Source organism: Condylura cristata, unplaced genomic scaffold (assembly GCF_000260355.1).
Source record: "Condylura cristata isolate star-nosed mole 26May11 unplaced genomic scaffold, ConCri1.0 scaffold00003, whole genome shotgun sequence".
Classification (NCBI taxonomy): domain Eukaryota; kingdom Metazoa; phylum Chordata; class Mammalia; order Eulipotyphla; family Talpidae; genus Condylura; species Condylura cristata.
The window spans coordinates 21581615-21605960 of NW_004567104.1; the positions used below are offsets into that span (position 1 = coordinate 21581615).

The 24346-nt window shown below is 42.0% G+C and overlaps 1 protein-coding gene across 1 annotated transcript in view; it reads right to left on the reverse strand.

Annotated features, from left to right (window-relative positions):
- The window catches only part of ETV5 (ets variant 5), a 59095-nt gene that overhangs the window by 23396 nt on the left and 11353 nt on the right, over positions 1-24346 (reverse strand). The window contains exons 6-7 of the mRNA XM_004675066.2: positions 6360-6489; positions 5161-5448 (exon numbers count right to left, since the gene is read on the reverse strand). Coding sequence (XP_004675123.1) covers positions 5161-5448; positions 6360-6489 — 418 coding nt within the window. The remainder of the gene's footprint in view (positions 1-5160; positions 5449-6359; positions 6490-24346) is intronic.

The window sequence follows — 24346 nt, forward strand, 5'->3', positions numbered from 1 at the left end:
TGTTCTGCTCCCCACTCTGTCTCTGAGCCTCTGGCCTGTACCCCAGTTCTGTATGCACAAATAAATAAATCTTTAAAAAAAATATATTTTAGTACAATAAAAACCAATGAAATAGAAAACTTCCAACAGAGAGGATGAGCAAAATTAGCGGTGATTTGTTTGAAAGACAAATGATATTGTGTGGCAAGACTAAGAAAGGAAAAGGTTGAGACCAGTAAAACCAATTCAAATTTAAGGAATGAAGAATTCCAACTTTATGTGGGTAATTCTAGAAGATATAAAAAGAATGCCTTCTCCTCAATTGATGATTTAATGTTAAAACCCAGCAAGGACAACAGAAGAAAGAATATTCTCAATCATCAGTACAGATGCAGAAATTATAAATCTATATTGAAAAACAAGTTTAGCAAAGTACAAAAGACACAACAAATGAACTGGGTTTCATAGTGACAAGGTTATTTTCATACATATCAGTGTAACTTACCACATTAAAAATTAAAGGAGAAAATCTGGTTGATTATTTCAACAGAGAAGCAAGAATAGTTGATAAATTCTGAGTACAATCATTTAAAAACTCTCAATAAGGGCCCTCCCTGGTGGCGCAGCGGGTTAAAGCACAGCACTAAAAAGCCACTTCAGCATGAGTTCGATTCCAGCCTGCCCGGGAGGAGACCACATGGCGAGGCAGACCTCTCCTGACCCTCCCACTGCTCCTCTCCCTCAGTAGTGTACTTCTTCGATCTTACTGTTGTGCTCCCCTCTCTGTCTCTGGTGAATCCTCTCACCCTCCACATCTCTGGCCTGTACCCCAGTTCCATATGAATTAAAAAAAAAAAAAAAAACTCTCAAATGAAAATTAGTTAGCTTGATAAAAAGTAACAAAATCTACCGCAGACATGGCAAAATGCTGATAACGAACTGTCTTTGAAGATTCAAAACTAAAAACACCACACACACACACACACTCCAACTATTAAAGTGCATTATTCAGTCTGTCAAAGAAGGTTCCATTAAGCGTCTATGAAACTCAGTTTCAGATCCCAAAGTGAATTTACACTGCCATATATAATATGCTATTAGTAAGAGTGCGTGGAGAAGAGATGCGTCAGACACATTCACTTCATCCAGTCCAGGATACAAAAGTGACTCAGTCAAGTTCGCCCTGCTCTAAAACACTATAAAATCTAACGAAAAAAATTAATAGCAATTTACTGGAGACGGACTGTAAGAAAGGAAGTAAAGAGAAAAACTTGAGTGTGTTATTTCTTAATCATCTAGCATCTTTAAGGAATGAGTAGTTTTCTATTAAGTCACAGTTCCAGAAATATAAGCTCACCCCATTAAGCTTTGAGGCTTTGCTCATAATCACTGAGGGAGAGAATTTTCTCAAACAGGTTAGGTGGTTCATTCTTGTAGAAGATGCTCATATAGTAGACCTTCTTGATGACTCCCAGGCACTCTACTGAGAGCATGACAGCTCTAACACAGAACTGGTGGCTGCGGGGAGCATCGGGGGCAGAGGATTTTTTCACCAGTAGGAGTATTTTCTTAAATTTGTCTTTTATTTTTTGCTTCTTGATGAAGGTGAGCAAGAGGGCAGTAAAATTTCTCTGTGCAGTTTCAATTGTGGGAATTCCCTCAACTTAAAATGCAGTGAGGAATGGTAGAATGGAATGATAAAAACACCTACGTGGGTACTATGGGCATAAATGTGGGTACTATGGGCCTAACAGGAATATTTTCTAAGCTCCTTCACACGACACATACAAACATCATAAACAGCACAGATAAAGCCCTGAGAGATTGGGAGGGAAGAACAAAAAACAATTCACGCTCCTTAGAGCAGCTGGTCTTTAAGGATAAATGGAATGCATCTGAACACGCTAAATTACATGGTTTTTTTTTTTCCTCTTTGGGGGTAAGAAATCACAAATATAAACCGTAACTTTGAAACACAGCATTTATCTTCTAAAAATATTTTCTGAATTGTGAAGAATTACATATTAAGGTCATATGAAACACTAAGAATGTACTTTTGACTACGTTTTAGTTGTCTTGGGTATAACCCTAGACAAGTATTATCACTGTTTATAAGCTGACACTGAAGACAAGTAAGACACTAGGCTAAACAATGGTTAAAGAAAGGGTTGAAATTGTGATTTTTAAACCTCAAAGAGTGTTTTATTCAGCTGAAGAGAGAAGGTGATGTGAGGAAAACAAAGGTATGTTACAACTTGGGTTTAGGTAAGTCATATGGGAATTTAGCAGTTTCAGAGGTGGATAAGTTCTGGTACTTTGAGATAAAGAGATAGGTAAAGTTCAAATTTAAAACCGTAAGGTCTCTTATTCAGCATTTAGTAGGTATTAATGAATGTTAACACTCCTCCCCTCCCAAATCATCCCTAACACAGGTAGTTAATAAGTTATTCAAGTCTCTAAATATAGATCCTTGTATTTGGCTATGTAACCCTTAGGCAAGAAACCCTTTAGCTGCTCTTAGGCCTGATTTTATTTTTATCTGTACAATAGGGCTTTTTATTCTGTCTTGGTCACAGAACTCTTAAAAGTCTCAAATAGGTCTGCATTTCCTTCCATCCTGCAAAATGCTATCTATTTTATAATGTTAGTTCTGAAGGAATATTCCCTGCAATTATAATAAAAAACATGTAAAGAGCAACTCTGATAAAGAACAACTTTTGACAATTTACTGACAAAAGTTATCTACACTTTAGGATAAGCATACAAGTTATTAAATATGTGATGATTAAGCTTATTATCATATATGACTGACTGCTAGGACTTTAATAAAACCAGACTAGTTTGTCTCATTTTCTTGGTGCAATCCAGCACAAGTAAAAGCATCTGTCATCTATCTGATGTATTTGCATCACACACAGATCACATGGATATCCTTATTTATAACAGACAAGGAAATAAGGACAAAACCACATAGTATTGGCTACTTGATGCTTTAAAAAAATGGGTTGGAAGAGAGCTGGGTCATGATTTCTCCAAGTGTGACAATAATACATCCAAGCCCTGGCTCAGATCCACCAATAATATCCATAAGTTAGAGCAAGGAAATCTGCATTTTTAATACCTCCTGATTTCCAACTCCAGAAGACTAGTGCATACTCTCAACTTGGAGACTATGGTGCTCAAGTATAGACACCTAGGTACCCCAGTGTTGCTTTTATTTTATGGATCTGGGACCCTCCAGGATATTTCACACTTCACCCCCACTCTCTCAAGGATCCCGGTATTACCCTAGTGTGTATGCACGACTTTTTTTATCTTTGCCACATTATTTCTAAAAGTGGATGAATCACTCCACAAAAGAAACACCTAAGTTCTGGCTTCTGTCTCTTTCCCTTTAGATACATGAGGGAACCACTCATAAATCCCAGGGAGGGGGCTGGACAGCTGGGAGCCAAGCTTCCTTCACCACCAAGTCTAGGACTCCCAGTCGACTAGGGTTGCAGGAAGACAAACAGCAGCCAATAGAATTAGGGTATTTCCCCGGCCAATTCAGTTAACCGTTGACACAATGTGTTTACACAAGTCCCCTGGAGAAGAAACAGGGATTGAAGGGGAAATGTGAATAAAAGAGATTTAACATGAAGTAATTTTCTCTTACACATGATTGAACAAATACAAAGTTCACTAAGTATTTCAAATGCCAAATAGATGCACCACCTCATCCCTCCTCCTCAATTAATAACCCCTGCAGGACACTAGAAAATACTGTTTAAAAAGCATAAGACCAAAAAGCTATTGAAGTAAAAATGGTATCCAGGCCCAAGTTCATAAATTGGCAGGCCTGCAGGGTGATTCTGCCCACAGAGAGGATTTGTTTAGTCTGTAAAGTGTTGCTTTTGTTTTTTTATTTCAATTACTTGCCAATTAAAAAAAAAAAGAAACCTGAATTTTTTTAAACATAAATGTTCAAATTCCTCCATTTTCTTGAAAAGTGTAAGGCAGCTAATGCATGGTGATTATGGGCAAACATTCAGTGGAAGTTGTCTCCTACAGATGAGCTTCTCGTCTAATTAGAGGCCCCCAAGGGAGGCAGCCCCTGTACTTCTCCTTTGGTCCTACATATTATCGATGTCCATGGCCCTTGGCCTCACCCAGAGAATAATCGCTACCAGCCAAGTCATGTAGTTCTTGATGGTGGTATTCACAGCAAGGGGGAAAGGACTAGAAACTAGGCAAGAATGCTTAGTTTTGTTCTGCATTTCATCTAGAAATAAAGAAAGCAGCCTCTGAGTTAACACTGGTAGGCATCTGGGTTGGACTGCGGAAGGCACATGTTCCCTTCAAAAATTTTACCCCTGTCCCCCACACCCACCTGATGCAAAGAAAGACAGATAGAGAAGCACACAGGGTACCCTTAGGCCACATCACTGACAACTAGCCACCTACATATTCGCCTCCTTCCAATGAGGTTTGAGGAAAAAAAAGACAGGTTCCCAGAGCCACAAGCATCCACTGATAACAGACTCTTAGGCTTGGACCTACAAGGTTAAACAGTTTGGTGTTTGCATAGACAGTTCCTTTTCTACCTTAGTTTGTTTAATGAATGAAGGACCCTGGATCAGTAACTCCTGATGCTACAATGTCCTTATTAGGAATGTAGAAGTATGAGATTTCTAGCTCTAAAGGAAGTAATTATAAGGTCCTTAAGTAATCTACTGCTCCACTGTTAAAATCAGATGAGTGAATACTTCCATAACTAAGCAATCTTCCCTAATATGTAAGTACAATGGTAATAAAGTAATTATGGGTACTATAAACCAAGTCTTGATTCTCACAGGCAGTATCCAATGAGGAGCCAGGAAGCCTGCCCTCCGCGAGGGCCATCAGATGGTGCGGCCCAGGCAAGACACCCTTCCTCCAGCTCGCTAATGAGGGGAGAGTGCTAATGATCTTCCCTTACCTACTTCATTAGGATGCTGTCATGTGTACGAACAGCTTATAGTGCCTCGGGAACAGGGCGATATATAAAAAGGTCATATTCCTTTTATGATTAGTCTTACCTCACAAGATGCCTCAACGGAACAAGAACTTTATAGGTAGGTACCTGGGAAGTATGACTAGCTGCTTCCCTTCTCCCAGTGAGGAGAGGCGGTAGTGAAGGAAGTCCAGGTCAGCACCCACCTCTGTTCTGATGGATACTGGTTTTCCGACATCATCTTTGGCATCTGGAGGGGCTGATGTGGTGGCCGGGGGACTGCAAAGGTTTGCTGCTGTGGTCCAGGTTCTGGAAGCGAATGAGGGGCAGCGGCAGGGCCCACCCCTTGGACAGGGCCCGCTGCAGGGGCATGTGCAGAGGCGGGCAGCGTTGCCTGAGGTGGGGGAAATAGGGAATTCTGATGGGTGGGTGACAGGGGGGTGGTAGGAGGGGTTAATGGCTTGAACCCAGAGGGAGGCTTCCTATCATAGGCACTGTAAACAGAAAGAGAAAAGGAACCATTAGGTTGTGAGGAAGCCACTGTCTTGGTCACCAGGTCCAGCAGAACACTGGGTTGACAGCCCAGGGTTGCCAGGAAATGACAGCATTAACATGGTTAAAAGTGCTGGCAGCCCTGAGGGAATATTTGTACCTCTGAAAAGTGACAAACTTACTGCGTCACAGGGACTTGTTTAACACTTCTAGTGATTCTTCTCAAAGATAATTTTAGCCACTGCTTCCGGTTTCCTTTTCTCCCCCTTCTAAAAGAATTCTCCACGTATACAGGGTGGATGGATGAGGGGAGAATTTATGTCAGAGGCGCTCTCTTGCCCTCTCTCCCAAGTATTCCAGGGTTCCCAGGAATTAGTCAGAACCTTTGTTGAGGATAAATTTCTGCTGTAACATCACTTGAATTAACAACTCTTCTCCTCCCCCTTTCAGGCAGATCTATGTTTATCTTCTAGAGCAAAGAATGATTTAAAATTAAAGCTTCATTCCTGGGTCCTGGATATTCTTAAGTAAAGGGCACTGGCATTGGACTTTTTCATATATTCTGATTTGAAGATTACTTCTTTGGTGCTTAAAGTTCACATTAACATATGATAGACATGAAGAAGTATAGATTCCTTCCCTTGAAGCCACAGATCAAATATCCCAGTCTTCAAGCCTCTTTCCCTCAGGAGGGCTTGGTTCCCTTTGGACTCAGTTCCCTACAGAGCTGCTTTAACAGTTTGGTGTTTCTCAGGCAACAACATTAAGGCCCCATTTGGACTGGCCCACACCTAGCAAATTCCATTGCCATGGAGGACTGGGGGTGTGTGTGCTCCCCTGGGTGTCTGCTGAATAAACACTTGAAACAGCTCGACAGCTACTTTCTGGCCAGTGTTTCTCCAGCTTAACTTACCAATAGTTGTAGAGGCACTTTTCTCCATAGTTAGCACCAAGAGCCTGCTCGTGGCTGCAGGACGACAGCTCGGATGAGGGGCTGTGCAGCTCCCGTTTGATCTTGGTTGGAGGTGGGGCATGAAGCACCACTGAAATCAGAAGAGGGGAGGGGGAGGAACAGAGAGAAGACAGCCCATTAACAGGGAGCACATTTCCTTCTGCAAACCCTGTAACCAGACTGTTCTTGGAACTATCTCAAGTCACATGCCAGAGAAAGCCAAGCACTTAAACACAGAGCTTCCACCTAAAACCAACAAAAAGTTCTTGAAAGTCAGATCATCTGACACTGTTAATTAGCCAACCCGTTTTTCCAAATTTCTTTGGTGTTGGGTTTGCTTCCTAAAGACTCTGAAATGTTTTAAAATCTGGCAGGTGATGCTTCTTCTAGAGAAAGGCATGAGGTAACAAACAAACACATACCAGGGGTTGGCGACAAGGAGAATTTTGCCTCCAAAAATGGCATAACAGCATAAAACCTATTGGTATACACTACACATTGCCTTATCAAACACCTAGAACTTTCTGGTAAATCTACTTTTCTTGTTCAGAGGCATTGCCACGTTAAATCTCTGGTTTTGAAAAGTCCTTCCTTAAGGAACTCTGATAGTCTGAGTAATATTCAACTTTAGGTGTATTTTCAAACACTTTAAAAGCAAAGCAATACAAGCAACCAAACCACCAGCCGGGGAAAGTGCTTTCCACACTGAACAACCAGAGACGGCAGTTTTGCATAACCAGGCCTTTCACGGATGCCTCCAATTCCTTTCCCCAGATGAAGTAGCGCACCCAGCCGCTGGCCATGACTGGTGTCTGCAGCCCCCTCTCCTCTACCTTTGCTGGATGAATGGACAACTCTGGAAAAATTCCTTCTGATGTCTCCATTTCCTTATTAAGAATGGAAAGCTAAAAATGTGAAAGCTGCCTAATTCACATGTGATTTTTTTTTTAAAGATTTATTTGTGCATAAAGAACTGGGGTACAGGCCAGAGGCTCAGGGGCAGCGAGAGGCTTCACCAGAGACAGAGTGGGGAGCAGAACAGGCAGATCGATGAAGTACACTGCTGAGGGGAGCAGCGGGCGGGTAAGGAGAGGTCTGCCACACCATGCGGTCACCTCTGGGGCAGGCGGGAATCGAACTCATGAGGAAGCATCTTTAGATTCTCAGTGCAGTGCTTTAACCTGCTGCGCCACCAGGGAGGGCCCTCACATGTAATTTTTGAGAGAGTACGGCAGTAATAGTTTTCAAATGTTGGCTTACCCAAGAGTGACCAAACCAACCGAGCTAAGTCTGTTTTTTTTTTTTTGTCTTGATGGGGAGGTGATTTTGGAGGGAATTTTGCCAACAGCAGGACAAACTTTAAAGATGGTGCCCTGGGAGGGCTGTCCTCTCTTGCTGGGGGGTTAGAACTACAACTACAAGCCTCCACCTTGGAAGAGGAGGGGAATGAGCTGTTTTTGTGCCAGTCACTTGCCACTGTATCAAAGGTCTCACTAAACAGCTAAACACAGACAAGTGCCCTGAGGACCAACTAAAATCTGTCTAACTGCACATTTACTCCTAAAACACTGTCAGGAGTATGGTTAATTCTTAGGAGACTAGGTGCAAGTTCCTAAATGATCACCCCTTTTCTGTCTGATAAGACTGAACAATATTCTAGCCAAGTGGTTTCTCGGAGGTCTCCTCCAAGTCCAAAGTTGGACTTAGAAATGAACAAGTGCGATGATGAACCTCTCACAGCCTACAAGTTTGTAAAGCAAAATCCTACCGGTAACTGAGAGAAAGGAAAGGTTGTCAGAACTCCTTTTTCACATAATGCCAACTGCTTTTCCAAATACATGAAGTAAATTCAGAATGGGTAGATTATGTTTAGAAGTCATCCAAGTCTCTGGTGAGTTTTCAATGCAGCCATCATGGCAGCTACCCCTCAATTGTTATCAAATGTTTTCAGACATTCAGACCAGAAAACAGTGAGGTCTGTTGTTCTTGTTAGAACACTGTCCATCATGAGAGGAGAGAATAGGACAGTTTGATACACACAATCATTTTTCCAATGCAGTGGATGTTCTGGGGTTCTCAGCACCACCCCTTTGTGACTGTTCTTCCACTTGTGCCACAAAAATCTTGGCAAAATAATGAGGAAGGGCTAAGATGTTCCAGTTTAATAGAAAGTTACATGTCCTTGAAAAGGCTACTTTTTCTACTGTAGTAAAGAAAATCACTTATAATTACTGTTTTACCCAAGCTTAAAAGTAACTATGGAAATTATAAGAAATTCAGTTTCCTTCAGGTTTTAGAAATACCTTGACATTTTCACAATATTATTCTAAGGGTCTCCCTGATGACCAAGGGGTTTAATCTCAGCACTATTACTGCTAAGGCCTAAATTCAACCCCAGCCAGAGAGCTGACCCACAGGCACAGCAGATCCCTCCTGATTCATCCATTCCCTCAGCAGTGCATTTCAGTCAGTTGGCCTGTTCTGCTCCCCACTCTGTCTCTGGTGAATCCTTTCACACACACCCCACCCACTGCCCCTGAAGGCCTACACTCCAGCTCTTCTATGCAAAAATAAAATAAATAAAATCTTAAAAAAAACAAATATTATAAGTTAACAGTTCTGCTGATAAGGCTAACAACAAAGCATACACCAAAGTTGCTTGGAAAAAACCCTCATTTTATACTGGCTTCAGGAATAGCATTACCCCCCCACCACTTTTGTTTAAAAGATTTATTTATTTATGCATACAGAACTAGGATAAAGGCCAGAGGTGCAGGGACAGAGAGAGGATTCACCAGAGACAGAGTGGGGAGCAGAACAGGCCCAGTGATGAAGTACACTGCTGAGGGGAGCAGCAGGCGGGTCGGGAGAGGTCTGCCGTGCCATGTGGGTCAGCTCCCTGGCTGGGGATCAAACTCATGCTGAAGTGGCTTTAGCTTCTTAGTGCTGTCTTTTAACCCACTGCACCACCAGGGAGGGCCCTGCATATACCCATTTTAAGAGAATATCTAAACTATCAGCTAAATCTGATGTCTTCATTTCTTCAAATCTGCATAGTATTCTCAGTGTGGAGTACACCATTTTGGCTCTAGGTGAAATGATGTCTTTTATTACTCATGATGATCTTGTACCTGCAATTATTTTCTCTGCGTAAAGGAGGGGGTTAAGAAATAGCTGGAGAGTGAGTGTATGGTCTGTTTGTTTCCTTCTTCCCGTAATTCATATGTTGAAATCCTAGTGCCCAGTGATCATATTAGGGAAGTGATTAGGTCAAGAGGTGAGTGCTCTCCTAAGCAAGATTACTGCTCCCTCTCCCCCTTCAATGTACAAGGACACAATAAGAAGTCTGTCGGGAGAACCCTCACCTGACCGTGCCAGCACCTTGATCTACTGTGAGCAATAAACTTCTGTTGTTGATAAGTTGCCAGTCTGTGGTGCTTCATTAAAGTGCCCGAAATAGGTTATGACAATGCATGTTTGAATGGATTATATTTCCATCAGGGACTTTAACCTTGAAGGCAGAAACGACATCTACCCCACAAGGCTAGGGGCACTATATGAGTCATAGATACTTGCCCCTAGGAATTAACCTACAGGGAGAGAAGAGAGTGGAACATCACAGGAAGGAGAACTGAAAAATGCATAGAGCCCTGACAGGAAAGTCAAAAGGGGCCCTGCAGGTGGTAGGGAAGAAGTTTCAGGCCTCCAAATGGACTGAGGGGCCAGAGGACATGTAAAGGACCTGACATGGCATGCTGTCAGAGGCCAGGGTATATTTAGAGCAGGAATGCAGAGGCTCCAGGCAGGCTCCCTGCTTTCAGTCTATACCCTCATGTGTAAAATGAGATATGTGATGCTGCCTTGAGAAGTAAAGAAAATGGCACAGCACCTTGCAGATGGTGCTATGATGTTGTGTAATTATACATTGTGCTTTCAAAAATAGAGTATTTACCTTCACACAGCCGACTTTCTAAATGATGTCTGAGACCTAGGCCTATAAAGCTTAGCAACAAATTGGAGTTAAAAAAACATCATGCACTCCTGAGGAAGTTTGAAAAGAAATGCTACAGAACTTGTCTATCTGAACTGATAAAACATCTTCTATCATTAGAAAGTCTGAGTTTCATCACTTCTCTCCCCCCCACCAAGCAAAGAAACTGAAGGAAAAGATAAACAGCTGGGATTACATACTAAAAAGCTTCTGTACAGCAAAAGAGACAATAACCAAAACAAAGAAGCATCCCACTGATTGGGAGAAAATATTTGCACTCCACAACACTGATAAGAGACTGATTTCAAAGATCTACAAAGAACTCTCACTACTCAACAAAAAACACAGCAAACAATCCAGTCAAAAGATGGGCAGACAGGCTAAAAAGACATTTCTCCAAAGAGGATATGCAAATGGCCAAAGGGATATGAAAAAATTTACACCATCCCTTATAATCAGAGAAATACAAGCCGAACCACAATAAAATGCCACCTCACACCAGTTAGAATGGCACATATCAAAAAACAAAACAAAACAAAACAAAATTGGTAATAACAAAAGCTGGTGAGGATGTGGAGAAAAAGGAACTAGCCTACACTGCTGGTGGGAATGCAAACTGGTCTAACCACCATGGAAAGCTGTGTGGAGGTTCCTCAAGTTACTAAAAATGGAGTTTCCTTATGACCCAGCAATTCTACTCCTAGGAATCTACCCAAAGAACACAAAAACATAAATTCAAAAGGAGACCCGCACCTCTATGTTTATTGCAGACTATTTCCAATAGCTAAGATATGGAAACAACCTAAATGCCCCAAATCAGATGATTGGATCAAGATGTGGTATATTTACAACATGGGATAATATTCAGCAATCCAAACAGAGAAACTTGGGCCATTTGCAGCAACATGGATGGAGCTGGAGGGGCTTATGCTCAGTGAAATAAGAAGGAAAAAGAAAAACAGCAGCTGTCTTAATTTATAAGAGGAATACAGGGGAGTCAAATAAGGCTGGGGGGCAGGGAGACAAAACTAGCAGGCAACTATAAATTGGAGACATTCATCAGGAGAGGGAGAAGGTGAAGGATTAAAACAGGGGAGGGAAGAGCACAAGAGACTGGTGATGCTTCACGGGTGACTTGGTGCTAATTTTATGGGAACTAAAGCTGGGAGAAGAAAGCAAACTGTACAATAATGAACAATGATGTGAAGAAGTGTGTGTGTGTATAATAGCAAAAAAATTCTGAGTTTCAGCTCAGAGTTATAGAAGATGACACCCTGATGACAATTCTGTGACCAGGGACCATCTACTTGCTTTGTTATAAAACTTTTATTCATTTACTCATTCATTCATCCACTAAGCATCTTCTATGGACCAGACTTCCTAGAAGTGTTAGGGAATTGATAGTATGCAAAGCAGGCAAGCACAATTTAGCAAAGGGTCTGACTCGAGCCTTTTCTTTTAGATGAAACTGGAGTTAAACTAGGGCTCACAGTTCATTTAATTCAGCTGCTTACATTTATAGACAAGGACCCTGAAACCTCAACACACCAACAGAACTGCTCAAAATCTTGGAACTGTGGCTCAAGTCAGTGAGCTACCATATTGACAGAAATGGCATATAACTATTCACTTGGATGTTGATTCCGTAGGCAGAACAATTGAGTTGCCCTGTGTGTACCACACAGGACAGGAGCCCCTGTCTTTTAGTGGACTCATTTTGTACATTACAAGTAGAAAATAAATCTATTTTTCAACTAAAACAATGAAAGTATCCCATTATACCTAATTAAGAGGAGTCTGGTTGAGAGAAAGTACAATAGAACAAAGGGAAAGATGGGTAAGAGCCGCTATCTCTGGAAAAGAAAAATTCCCAGACCCCTTAGTAATGCCTTTGCGCCATGTTGCTCTTCTATTATTTCGTTAGAGCTTCCCAACCCAATGACAAAGTTACATCCACTGGCTCTATTTTATAATGAGAAAAGCACGGCGCCAAAAGGTAGTCATCTGCACAGTCTCACAGCTGTGTGTGCCAGGATTCCAACCTAAGCAATTCTTAGTCATGCCTCACAGACGGAAACACCAAGCAAAAGGGCTTAAAAGAGAATGAACACAGCACCAGCGAGAAGAACAGAATGCATGTGGTCAACTCTTTGGATCTGTATCCTCATGTTTACTCTGTACTCTACGGCTGGAAACACACTTGTTACACCTGAACCCAGGTGTCACACCTCTTCTAGCTTTAGGCCCTGGTTCCTCCCTCACTCCTGCTGGCAGTAGCATCTCCCACTCCAGCAGCCTTCACTTACAGCCACCCTTGCTCCTGTTCTAGGTTTCCAGCTCACTCTTCCTCCTGTACTTCAAGCAAGCAAAATCTGCTTTTGGACAGCTGTAAGCATTTTGGAAGATCCAGTGTCTTTAACAGCCAGTCATGGATTAACCGGAGAGCATATTTGCCATGAATACCATCTCTTTCCCCAAATGCCCTGCCCCTCCTGAAGCTGCTTCTGGACAATTCTCTCTCAGTATCAGCTCTGAGGCAAGAACACTTTTGAGTTAGTTCTATGGTTCCCTACATGACTAGAGGAAATCTACTTAAGACTATACACATATACACACACATACATTCATACACACACATACATATATGAATGAATCGCTCCTTGTCAAGAGTGAGAAAAACAAGGGTGGCTGGCTGACAAGATTTAATTAAATTCATATTTGTGGGTATGCACATAGAATACAATGTCTTGTTCTGCAGAACACCATAACACCCTTTTAAGTTGAGATATGATATTATCAGTTAACCAGTTTAATATCAATTCTTTTTTTATGTTAAAGACTTATTTACTTATGCATACAGAACTGGGGTATAGGTCTTCTAGAATAGTACAGGGGCGGTGAAAGGATTCACCAGAGGCAGAATGGGGAATAGAACAGGCAGATTGACGAAGTATACTGCTGAGGGAAGCAGTGGGTGAGACAGAAGTCTGCTGTGCCATGTGGGTCACCTCCCTGGCCGGGGATTGAATTCGTGCTAAAGAGGTTGTGGCTAGCTTCGTACTGCTGTGCTTTTACCCACTGTGCCACCAGGGAGGGCCACAAGAACTGTTTCCATGTGTAGTGACACATACATTTTCACAATGTGATATTTAAAATACACATTTACAATAACAATGAAAACCATAAAACACGTAAGGAAAGCCCTAAGGAAAAATCAAAGAACTCTAATGGAAGGGTTTATCACATTCATGGTTAGAAAGTCTGATATTCCAAATACTTGAAAATAGATTACCTATGCACTCCAAGCAAAATATATCATCACTATAGAGCAACAGGAATGAAGAAGAAATTATGACTACACTTACCAAAATGCTTGAATCCCACAAATATGTTGGGAAAAAGAAACCAGACAAAAATGGGTAAATGCTCTTTGAGTCCATTTATGATTTATAGTGTTTAAAGTCACGACTGAAGTTACCCTGGACTACGGAGATGGAATCTGTTCAGGGACACAAAATAATCTCCTTGTGTTCTGGCAAGTTCTGGCTCCTAATGTACAGGCTTGTACAATGTGAGAATTTATCACAATGCAATTTTGATTTCTATATGCTATCTCAATTGAGTATCTGTTTTATACTTATGCAGCCTTGGGCTGGCCAAACAGCATGCTTGCTTAATACTTACCAAGATTTCTAAATTTTAGAAACTCTTCTGTAATGGTATAGAAACAGTCTTCCAAAGAAATAACCCAAATATTTTAAAATAGAAAAAATAGACAAAATGGTCTATTCAAGAAAAATAATAATTCCCTCTGCTGATAAAATGTTTCCTGCCCACAGTACAGGCCTGTGGACTCTGTCCAAAGCAGCTACCTCATGCCAGTGCTGGCAGTGAACTTCACTGTTACAGTACCAAGGATCAAAATAAAGGAAAATGCTTTTGTTAAATGTTATGATGAATGACAGTTTGAATCAAAAGGAATATATTTTTCATAGAAAGACAAGAATACCTTGTCTAAGAAGCCTGTCCTTTGGTTCTTCATAATCATCAAAGCTTCAAGTTGTCACAGAATTTGTTATGAATATATTATGACATTTATGTAGTTGTTGAGTGTTAAAAGAAATTGTCTATCAGCTATACTGTGGCCTGAGTGAGTAGAAGACTAAACTCATCATGCGGGTTCTGCAACTGCTTCCCTGGAAGTCAGTTCAGGCTGTTTCAGGATTGTCCAGCGTTCTTCAGGATCGTTACTGATTCTGGGGCAGGCTCATTTCCCCCGACTCAGCTGTTCAGGCCTGACTTTGGGGGTCAAGGACCTTTTTTGGCTATACTCACAGTCATGATCTTATGTTCACATAATGTTTACATAAAGACGTGTTGCATGAGGCAAGTGAATGAGAATACCAACACCTGCCTCCAAATGGCACATCTATGCGGTTAGGTTCTGGGAGGCCAGCTAAAGTCTCCAGCATCCTCTGAGCCACTGTTGAACAAATGTGACACAGAATTTATGCATCCCTGCTCAGGATCTCACCATTCATGTGTCATAATCCTAAAGTGCAGGTCTATTCCTAATCTTACTAAATGCTTTGCCTCCAACTTAGAGGTTACTTCTCCCTCTCTTAGGCCACTCTCATCGTATCTCATTTCCCTCCGGAAGGACTAGGTACTTTCTAACTTAGGAAGGCAGGGGATGGCCCAAGACTACTGCCCAAATTGTTGTCTGGTTGTGGCAGTGAGTGGGACAGGAGACTTGGCAAAATGACACTAGGAGAGGGATCTGAAGAAGCCACCAGGAAAAGCAGGTGTGGCCTCCTCTCCCCTGGTTTTCCTGTAACTTGGCAGAGGGCAGGTTTTTAGTCATCAGCAGTTGTGGCCCCTGGTTCTATATGTGATTTAAGAAGCAAAACAGAGCCAAAGTTCTACTCCCCAACATACTGTTGACTTTCATAGCTCTTGCCTTTTCTGGCAATTTTGAGACAAATTTCATCTGGCTAGTTGGCAGGGACAACAAGGTAGGTGGATAGGGTGAGACTCCTTTTTTAAGAGCTATCAGATTACCAGAAGAGGTCAGAAGTATTTCTTCATTTCAGGGGAGAGTAGATTAGAAATTCATTTCAAGCATAAAATATACTCCTAGTATCTTAATATCCTTCAAAATTCTGTAGCACCACTAGTGAATGACAAAGACAGCAGAGAACCAAGGAGGCTCCTGGGAGATAAAATAATGAAGTGACTAGGTTTTGGCATTTAGAATTAAGTATCTAGAAAAGCAGCTGCTTTTGGATCCCCAAACAAAATGAAAAGACATGCTCAAACCCGTTTGAATGGTGAGCAGTGACTGCCTGGCAACAGTTTCCAAAAATAAAAATTTCAAATACTATCAAATTTAGTTAGGGGATATATATTCTAAAAGCAGAGTTGGAGGGGGCATGGGAGATGTGCTGATTTCTTTAATATCTGACACAGTGAACCTTTTAAACATAAATTCTCAAGTTGAATACTGTGAAAAATCATCCATGAAGAAGAAAAGTCAACTATTTTGTAAGCTGTGCTAAAAAACTGGAATGAGTGTTCCCAAAGCCCTCTCTTCAAATACGCACAAGCTATCTTTGACCCAAATACCTCTATCTGACTCACTTTGTTCTTTTACCAGTGTTTTAAGGTCAACACAGTAATAGAGATATGACAGGTAAAGAGAATCAACAATTCTTCTGCATAGCCAGATTTCAGGTCTAAGGTCATTTCTACAAGTGGTGTTATCTATCCTTTAATAATGTACCCATGAAAGATCAACAAGTACAAATTGACCATGACTCTTGAAAAAATTTTCAGTGTTATAAAAAAAATAAAAGAATATTAACTGAAGAAAATAAGCATACCAGTAAGTGTGCTGTATGATCTCTAACTGAATCTTAGATCAAAAAACAGCATTAACTATGAAAAGACATTTGAAGACTATTGGAGGATTATGAGTATTGCTGAATAAAAGTTTTGTTTCTTAAGCTATGTCAAAGAACATTCTTAATCTTTGGAGATGCATACTTCAGTACTTGGAGGTAAAATGTCATAAAGTCTGTAACTTGCTTTTTAATGGTTCAGAAAGAATCTATACATAAAGAGATGAAGCAAATATAGCGATGTTTTATAAATAAATCAATAAAACAGGTATTCATCCCATTTCCTCCAAGATATATGGAGAAAAATATCTTTATCTTATGGTCAACTAATAGATCAAAAGGAGATATGCTAAGAACTTCAAAACCATGTACTCAAACACGAAGCCACCCTAGCCCTTTTATTAAATCGAAAGGATACTGTCCTGTTTATTCTGTACCTTTACTTTGTTTAGGTAATCCTGGAAATCTAAAATTACATAAGGAGAAATGCTGGTCATACTTTAGCATAGAAGGTAATGGTTTCAAAATATTTTCGTTTGGCCCTGGCACACAAGAAAGGAAAAGGGAACATCCAAGAAAGGGTAAAAATTGCCCACTGCGGGCTCTCCCTGGTTGTGCAACGGGTTAAAGCACTACATTATGGAGATCTCTGAAGCCACTGCAGCATGAGTCCGATCCCGGCCGGACTGCTGACCTACATGTCATGGCAGACCTCTCCTGACCCGCGCGCTGCTCCCTTCAGCAGTGTACTTTGTCAATCTGCCTGTTCTGCTCCCCACTCTGTCTCTGGTGAATCCTTTCACCCACCACACCCCCCACCCATACCCCAGTTCTGTAAGCATAAATAAATAAATCTTAAAAAAAAAAAAAATTGCCCACTGCCCCTTATTGCTGCCCAGGGAGGGAAAAGACAGCAATTACACAAGAGCAACACCTTAACATTAACAAGTGACATTTATCAGTAATTACAAGTAAAACATAGGTCAAACTCAAAACCACAAAGCATTCTTGGGGGAAAAATGGAGAATTTCCATTCCTTAGGAATATACATTAAGTTTAGAACATTACTAGAATAGCTGCACCCAGATTTCACCTCCAGTCTTTTTTTTCTTAAGATTTATTTATTTATGCATACAGAACTGGGGTACAGGTCAGAGGTGCAGGGGCGGTTGAGTGGATTCACCAGAGACAGAGTGGGGAGCAGAACAGGCCAACTGACAAAGTACACTGCTGAGGGGAGCAGTGGGCTGGTCAGGAGAGGTCTGCTGCGTCATGTGGGTCACCTCCGGGGTAGGCGGGGATGGAACTCATGCTGAAGTGGCTTTAGCTTAGTGCTGTGCTTTAACCCACTGCACCTCCAGGGAGGGCCTCACCCTCAGTCTTTTAGAAACCTTAATACATCCATCACCAACTTGTAAAGGCTGGCAGAATTAAAAAGAATCCATTTCTTCCTTGAGGGTCTCCTTTATTCTCTTCCTTCCAAGAAACTGGCTGGGTTCCTCCTGCCCATAAAGGCTGAGCAGGGCCAGAGCTTGAAGAAACTGGGGTGGGAAGCCTGGAATTTTGGTGCTCTGAGCCTTAAGGCACAAGATTTTCCAGCACATCCAACTGGTCTAGCCTAGCTTTATCAGAGTAGATCAGAAAGGAATGTGGATGGAGCTGGAAAGCTAAATTGAGTTCAAATAAGAATGTTGGCTTGGAGACTTCCCTGGACATTTATGCCTTGAAAATCAAGGATGACTCTGGCATAGAACCTAGCTTATCAGGCTCTCCATGCAACTCATGGCAAACAAGACAAACACCTGGTGCAACCAAAATCTAGATTAGCATTCCACAAAGAGGAACAAGATTTCAGACAGGCTCATTCTGCAATCTCAAACTACAAGAATAGTTGCAAAGTCCTATATGAAGAAAGTCAGGCTTCTGCTCTGGGGTAGAATTTGGTATTAGTAGGTTTAAGTGAAGTTCTCCTCAAGATTAGCATAGCTACACTACTCTAGATTTTAGATTTGTAATTAGTCACAGAGGTGGTGGTGAGGAGGGTTGTGGTACTGATTAATTCAGATTATTTTCTCCTATTTATCCTGTTTCTCTGTGAGGACCAAAGGAATGACTATTATGCTGTTGGCCTATTTCAGGGCCCCAGAGTATAGGATCAATCATGAGGTAACAGAATCCATCAATTAACAATTACAGAAGCCCTTCCTATATAGCCAGTACCATCTTCTGTACAATAAATAACACAAGAGCCAAATTAGGAACTGATAAAGCTAGTTCCTGTAACATCTGGCTCCAGGAATCAGATGTCTCCTATGCAGTGGGAAAAGCCTACAGTCAGCAGAAAAGAGGCTTCGGGAACTGGTGTGTGGACCAAACACACAATCTTTTTTTCTCTCTCTCTTTGATGATTTAGAGCTAGAAACTTGGGGTACATCATCAGCTCAAGAAAAAAAAAAAAAGGTAGGCTTCATAGTTATTATCATGACATGACTATGGGAAAAGACAGCTCCTACAAAATAGGGCACAGGAACAGAAAAGCCCAAAAGCAAGACTGAAATCTGGATGACCCTGCATGAAAATGGTTGAATGAAATGTTAACAATGAAATCAAAGCCAGATCTTGCAATAGAGGGAAAGAGGGGAGGCGAAGGTACACTTTCCTTGCCCAAATGAGCAATGAGATGTACCAAGTATTTAGAAATTCAAGAGATGGACCTAAGCTGGGCTGCAAGCCTGGAACACTCTATTGTTGAGTTCCAATTAAAAATGATAGGCACTTACTTGAAAGATAGTGTGGAGACTATCTCCTGAGAGCCCACTCTCAATTCACAAACGGGGTGGTGGAAAAACAGGGCTAGCCGGGTTACAGCAGAAGATAACTTAAGAGCTCTGAAAATGGAACCCCAAAGGCCTTGAAAAGTTAGAAATTAAAGGAGGAAAAGGAGCTGAGAAAAGAGCTGGCCTAGCTTTGAATATAAATAGAGTTAGGAAAGAGCAGTATCTGAAACAACTCTCAGAGGCCACCTGCAAAGGCAGTAGAATTTCTCCTAGGATACAGGAATTAGAGTTACTGATAGAATTTCTTCCATCTGGACTTTAAATTGGACAGGAGAATTGACACCATGAAGAAGTTATAACTACAGGTCATGCTCTATAAGCCTCTTTCACTTTCTGTTTGTTCTGGAGAACCTTACATCTCTGTTCTGGACTCCAGTGGACACAGCCCCCTGGGCTGAGCCGCAGCAAGGCTCCCGTAGGGCTTTGGGCCGCATTCCTGAGAACGGGAGGTTCTAACTGGACTGGTGCTTGATGATAAGAGGCAGGAGTGCTCACGATGGCTCTCAAAGTTATTTCCAAATTTTAAAATTTTGTTTGTACAGGCTGAGTGTTATGGTATTTTATGTCCTTATGCTCCCTGGAATGTGAAATACAGGACACAGGGCAGATTTCATAGTGGAGAAATCCACTTCAAAAAATGCCAAAGCATGCCAGCCGTTTGTTTACAGGGACTCTAGGTTGTAGCCTCTGTTAGACACCAAAACAAAGCCCTTCTGGCTAGGTTAAAAGCAGAAAAAGATGAAAATGGTGGTATACATTCATAAAGGGATTTTAATTTGTCTGTGAGAGCGGGGTTTTCATTTGATAAAGGATTAAGCTTTCTAGGTAAGGGCTTTAATGGGGCAAATGTAAACTCTTGCAATCATATTTTATTGCATAGAACTGGGATATTATTTGGACTGTGTTCTATCACCTACTGATAGAGTAGAAGGAAAGGATTTGGAGGTTTGCTCTGCTAGGCCCAGTCCAAAGACAAAATCCCATAAAAATATCTCCCCTCCACATTACCCTCTTCCATGGCTTCTTCCAGCATCAGCAGCGACTGGCTGACAGAACCAGCATATGGTGTCTCAAAATCAAAGCACCAACTGATATATTGGTCAGAAGATGAAAAACTAAAATTTCACCTTGGCAGTCAGTTTGGGAGGTGAATGTATAATAAACTTGCATCCCAAAAGGCAGGAGAGTACCTTTCAGGAAGACCAGTCACAAGGTGGACTGTATTCTAGCCTCCAGGGATCTCCAAGCTTCTCCCCTTTCCTCTCTACTCCCTTTGCAGGGAAAAGAAAATACAAGTCAAGGGTGACACTCAAGTCCCAGAAGACAGGCAGTGGGACAGGGAGTGGGAGGAGAGCTTTGGCTGGGAAGACCACAGGTAGCCTCAAGGCAGAGCATTTGCCTCTTCTGTCGCAAAGGGACAGAAGCTGGGAGGAGCTCTCACGCTCTGCAGGCTGAGGAACCTGGAAGAGCTCAGTGTGCTGGGTCTGGACACAGGGAGGTATGCACAGGCCTGTCCAGTGTATGTTTGTCAGAGCAAGAAGTGGGTGGGTCACAACTTTGGCCATGGAGTACGAGGACCAATTGCTAGATGGACTTGGGATATGGCCAAGCCCTCTTGTCACCTCTATTAGTACTAACAGTGATGACAGAAGCGATTTGTAAAGGTTTCTATTCTAAGTCTGGCTACACTAGAAGGAAAGTGATTCTTTGCATCAATTACTCTTTTTTCCCTCCTCCCAAAAGAAGAGCCACTGTGAACACATATATTGAAGCAGGGATGGCCTGAATCACAGCTGGGGGGCTGTGCGTAAGGGCAAGTGTCTGTCACTGAATCACGGCATCGTGGTTTTGGCACAAAAGTGCATCCTTCAAATGGTCATTTCCAAACAAAATCTTTTGTTATGAAATAAGGAGGGTAACAACACCAATGGCAGAAGAGGGTTTTGGGACCCAGATAAACTAGTTTTAGATTGACTTCCTTTAATTTCACGCTCTCCACACTTTGGGGTTATTTTTGAAACAGCTTCAATGTGTGCAGTTCTTTTTCTTCAAAGAACTCATTTATCCCACTTATTTGGAATGGATAGTTTAGAATTCTGAAGTGGAAACTCAGAGGTCTTGAATATAAGAGTTAGAAATTCCAGGGAAGGAAAGGAGCTTAGAAAAGAACTGGCCCAGCGTTTATTGAGAAAGGGCTTGTGCATGAAGAGGTTTGGGTTCTGCCATGAAAATATTTCGTACAGAATGAATTTTTTCTAGGTGGGTAAGAGTGTCATCCCCAAACCTGTGGGCTACACAGAAAGCAAAACCAGCAGGTAAAAAGACTGTCCCAGTGCAGAGCTCACTCTGAAAGTGTTGAGGGAAAAGTAGTTCTTCTGGCTTTGAATGCACCAGCTGAGTATGCCTGGGCTTTGATGGCCTTCACCAGGAGGAGACTGGTAGAATAAAATTGACCGGTAACACCAAATCTGACTCCATCAAGATCTGAGTATTACTGAGACTTACAATTTTCCTGGGGTTCAAGGAATCTTAACATTCAACCTTTGCCAACATGATACACAGCTACTTATTAATTTTCATGATTGAGAAAGATCCAAAAGAACCCTATCATCCCAACTCGAGGTTTTGTTCAAGGTGACGGAATGGCTTCCTCTACTGTGGGCCTCAGGTCTACCACAGATTTTACTGCTAAGTGACAGCGATACTCACAGTGGAACACACTATCAGGAGTGGGAAAACAGGGCTTGTTTTTCCTGAAGGAAAAGACAAAGCCAAACTTAATGTTCTTTAACACCCCTTTTATAGTTAATTCCCAGGCATATTATTCTACTTAAAACTGGCACAAAAGTATTAACCATACTGAAGTATGATTAAGATACCGTGAAAAAAGCTATCTTTGACTTCAAATTTAACATTCACCCTTAAAATCTGACGAGAAAATCCCAACCCTTGGGAAACTGGCTTCTCTCTTGAGAACCATTTCCTTCTATCTATAGCTCTGCTTCTCCTAAAAGCAGAAACTCAGCAAGTGTGTCAAGGTATCTAACAATGGCAGCTTCTCTGGCACAAGCAGACTTACTGAAAGACACAGCAAGCTGCACTGAGTCTAAATGAACCTAGGAAAATGTGACTTTGTGTTAAAACAATGACTCAAAAAAAGGTGAAATAACCCTAGCTAATTTTTTTCTCTTTTTCTTGAAGGTCACCCCAAGGACTCTCAAAACCTTATAGTTTTTAGACTCTTTACACAGGATTCCCTACCAAGTTAAGGCTGGTGTTGGGGTATGTTCAAAGGGAGGAAAGGGAAGGAAATATACTAGAAAATATGGCAGTGACAGTGCAGAGCAGAGTGCTAGAGCTGAGGCAGATACTGACAGGAGAAGGTCTCCGCTTCTGGAAACATTGGGAGGCTAAGAGCAATTGTTTCCTGTTCCAACAGGAATGGAAAAAGGGGAGCAGGGAAAACATTTAATAGTCATCAAAATGAAGGACACATTAAAAGCCTATGCTGCGCTCTCCTTACTCTTCTAGAAATACTATTCCATGGGGAAGAAATGAAAGGAGAGTGGAGGAGGAGCAGACGTGTCCTGACTGGAGGTATCCCTTAGCACAGCGAAGTTATCACCGCTGAATTATTCTCTATTAAAATTCAGATTAGCAAACTCAGGGTAAGCATTCCAGAATCAGATCTTCACCGCAGGCAACCATGTAGAAGACACACACACACACACACAGATCTTCACCTCAGGCAACCATGTAGAAGACACACACATACACACACACACACACACCCTTCTCCTCTTCTATGGGAAAAGTAGAAAGACCCTCATTAAGTGCCCTTTCAGGCCATTACAAAGCATTTCCAGGCACTCAGCTGAAAAGTGTTTGTGTAAGCTGAAGGTTTCCTCAGCTCCTCTGGTGAAGCACAAATGCTGGCATCCTTTTCTGCAGCTGATAACTAAGGTTACCTCCTGAGAGGTTTCAACTCTCTCACAGAAGGACAATCTGTTCAGACCTGTCTTTTTTTTTTTAAATAGGGAAGGGATGACATTCTTGCAAGACCAATTTACAGCAAGGGAAGTATTTAAAAAAAAAAATCCTTAGGGCAAAACACAAATGCACCCAACCTCAAATGACTGTGAGGATGAGGAACAGGAAATAAGAGCTTTTTTCAAACCTTGAAGAAATTGCACTGGATCATTACTATGGAGTTTGTTTTGCTTTCTAATAGGGTGTCCTTTTTATGCTCAGCCTGCAGCTCTGGTTAACTCCAGAGAGACATACAGAGGGGGAGGGTGGTCCATGAGCTGTTAAATCAAGAGGTTGAAGGATATTCAGGGTGGGCACTAATGAGGCAAGTGAACCTCTTAGATCCAGGCATGAACAAGCCACTCTAGTTTGGGGATTGCTCAGACTGATTCCTCCTGGTACTTTCAGGGATGTTCATTTGAAGAGGCAAAGCATTTGCTGGGTACCCAGTGGGGGGGCTGCAGCCACAGTGTGTGTCTCCCCCACAGCAGAGTACCCTTCTGGGAGGTGGGTTTTTTTTAACTTTTTTTTTTTTTTTTAAAGATTTACTTATTTGTGCATACAGAACTGGGGGTACAGGCCAGAGGTGCAGGGGCTGTGAGAGGATTCACCAGAGACAGAGTGGGGAGCAGAACAGTCAGACTCACTAAGTACACTGCTGAGGGGAGCAGCAGGCGGGCCAGGGGAGGTCTGCCACGCCATGTGGATCACCTCCCAGGCCTGGGATGGAACTCACACTGAAACGGCTGCGGGTAGCTTGCAGTGCTGCGTTCTAACCCACTGCACCACCAGAAAGGGTCAGGTGTTGTTATAAAGCAAGTATCCAGCTGCTGTGGGAAAGTAAGCAGGAGATAGAAGGCTAACTAGTAGAGAAATTACAGCTTTGTCACTCCCAGGTTAAACCGTAAGCCTAAACAAGGCATATCTGTGTGTGGCAGGCAAACACCCTTTCTTCAGGCTTGGAGTAAAGACCGGAGGTTGGTGTGGAAGAGTAGACAGCAATCTTCAATGGGGAGCTAAAGCCACAACCCATGGGAAGCAGGAGATAAAAGGGTACTATCCTTAGATCAAGTCTCAACATCTCTCTCTCCAGGGGAAGCTAAACCACCTTCTCCTATTATCCCTTCCCTAGACAGTTAGGGTTTAAAATGGGAGACAAAGGAAGGGGGTCGGACTCACTGGTGAGCAGCA